The 1,552-nt window shown below is 39.0% G+C and overlaps 1 protein-coding gene across 1 annotated transcript in view; it reads right to left on the bottom strand.

Moving 5' to 3' along the window:
* The window catches only part of LDHA (lactate dehydrogenase A), a 14,812-nt gene that overhangs the window by 3,397 nt on the left and 9,863 nt on the right, over nucleotides 1-1,552 (bottom strand). The window contains exons 3-4 of the mRNA XM_006865804.1: nucleotides 1,164-1,337; nucleotides 23-150 (exon numbers count right to left, since the gene is read on the bottom strand). Coding sequence (XP_006865866.1) covers nucleotides 23-150; nucleotides 1,164-1,337 — 302 coding nt within the window. The remainder of the gene's footprint in view (nucleotides 1-22; nucleotides 151-1,163; nucleotides 1,338-1,552) is intronic.

Here is a 1,552-nt window from a genome sequence, read left to right as displayed (position 1 = left end):
TATAGCCTTTCAGTTTGATCACCTCATAAGCACTGTCAACCACCTGTTTGTGAACCTCTTTCCACTGTTCCTTATCTGCATCAGTGCCTAAATCGGGGTGCAGATTTTTCAGGGAGACACCAGCAACGTTCACACCACTCCACACGGGCACTACAAGACAGCACAGCATGTGCTTACTTAGACACAGCAGCAGGCTAATAATTCTGCCCACCACCCCTTCTTAAAAAATTCCAGCACATTTTTCCAAATCCTTTTTTCATAACTCGGAGGCTTACCCCTTTTGGTAGATGATCAAGACTACCTTGATGAACTTCTTAAAAGTTTTCACTTTTAGATTAGCTGTTCCTTGGCCTAAATTACATAAAACTGAGAATTTCCACTGTCCCCTAGACCTATTGGATATGTAATCTGTATTATCTGAAATCATAAAGGTAGGATGAGATAACAAAGGGAATTTTTTTGACATAAGGACCTCTAAACAAATTACACTATCTCTTTCAACTGCAATGCTGTTGCCAAAAAGTTGGTTCCAACCTATACAGACCCTGTATAAGGGTCCTCAAGGAGCAGCTGGTTGGGTTTGAACTGCAGACCTTAAGCTTTCAATGCTTATCCTACAGTGCCACAATCAACTGTAATAGATAACAGAATTCTCTCTCCAGTTTTCATGTACTCCATCTGGATTAACTAAGCCTTTTCATTGTGATGTCAAGTCAGTTACAACTCATAGCGATCCTGTTATAGGGTTTCTGAAGAGCGGCTAGTGGGTTTGATCCTTGATGTCCGATGCTCCAGGCAATCCAAATCAAATATAAGCAGCTGTGTGGCACTGCGGGCTAATGTGATGGACTGCAAGGTCGGTTTGAACCGCAGTGTCGGCAGTTCAACCCTATACAGGGTTGCTATGAGTAGGAACTGACTCAATAACTCTTAACAACATAAACAGCTGTGATACTAAATGACTGCAGTCATCCTAGAAAGAAGTACCCTTATTCATTATGCTCACAGTAAAATGTAAAAGAAATTTCATTCCCATCTTACCTGCCTTATAACGTCATACAAAATAGCTAGAACCTTAACAATTCATAATGATAATAGTAATAAACTTCCTGTCAATTTCTTACAGTCTTTTTAAAAGGAAAGAGAAAACAACTTATGCTTACCACTAGAGTCCCCATGTTCTCCAAGGACCCACCCGTGACAGCTTAGTGGGTGAACTCCCAGCCTCTCCCCCATCAGGTAACGGAACCGCGCTGAATCCAGATTGCAGCCACTGCCAATAACACGGTTTTTGGGAAAGCCACTTATCTTCCAAGCAACATACGTAAGGATATCCACTATGAAGAAAACATTTAGGTAAGTATTACAAATGAATCATTAGATCATGATTGATTACAGGTATATTGCTCTATATGAAAATATTGAACATAACTAATCAGTATCTTTTGTTAATTTATAAAAACTTCTATATCATGTATGAATACAGTATTTAGGAAATATAATTATGTGAAAACAAACTGCATCAATTAAGAGACTATTAAATTACTCGTAA

This window comes from Chrysochloris asiatica, unplaced genomic scaffold, assembly GCF_000296735.1.
Source record: "Chrysochloris asiatica unplaced genomic scaffold, ChrAsi1.0 scaffold00083, whole genome shotgun sequence".
NCBI classification, from domain to species: domain Eukaryota; kingdom Metazoa; phylum Chordata; class Mammalia; order Afrosoricida; family Chrysochloridae; genus Chrysochloris; species Chrysochloris asiatica.
Note: the sequence above shows the minus strand (reverse complement) of the source record. Positions and strands in the feature narration are given on the sequence as shown.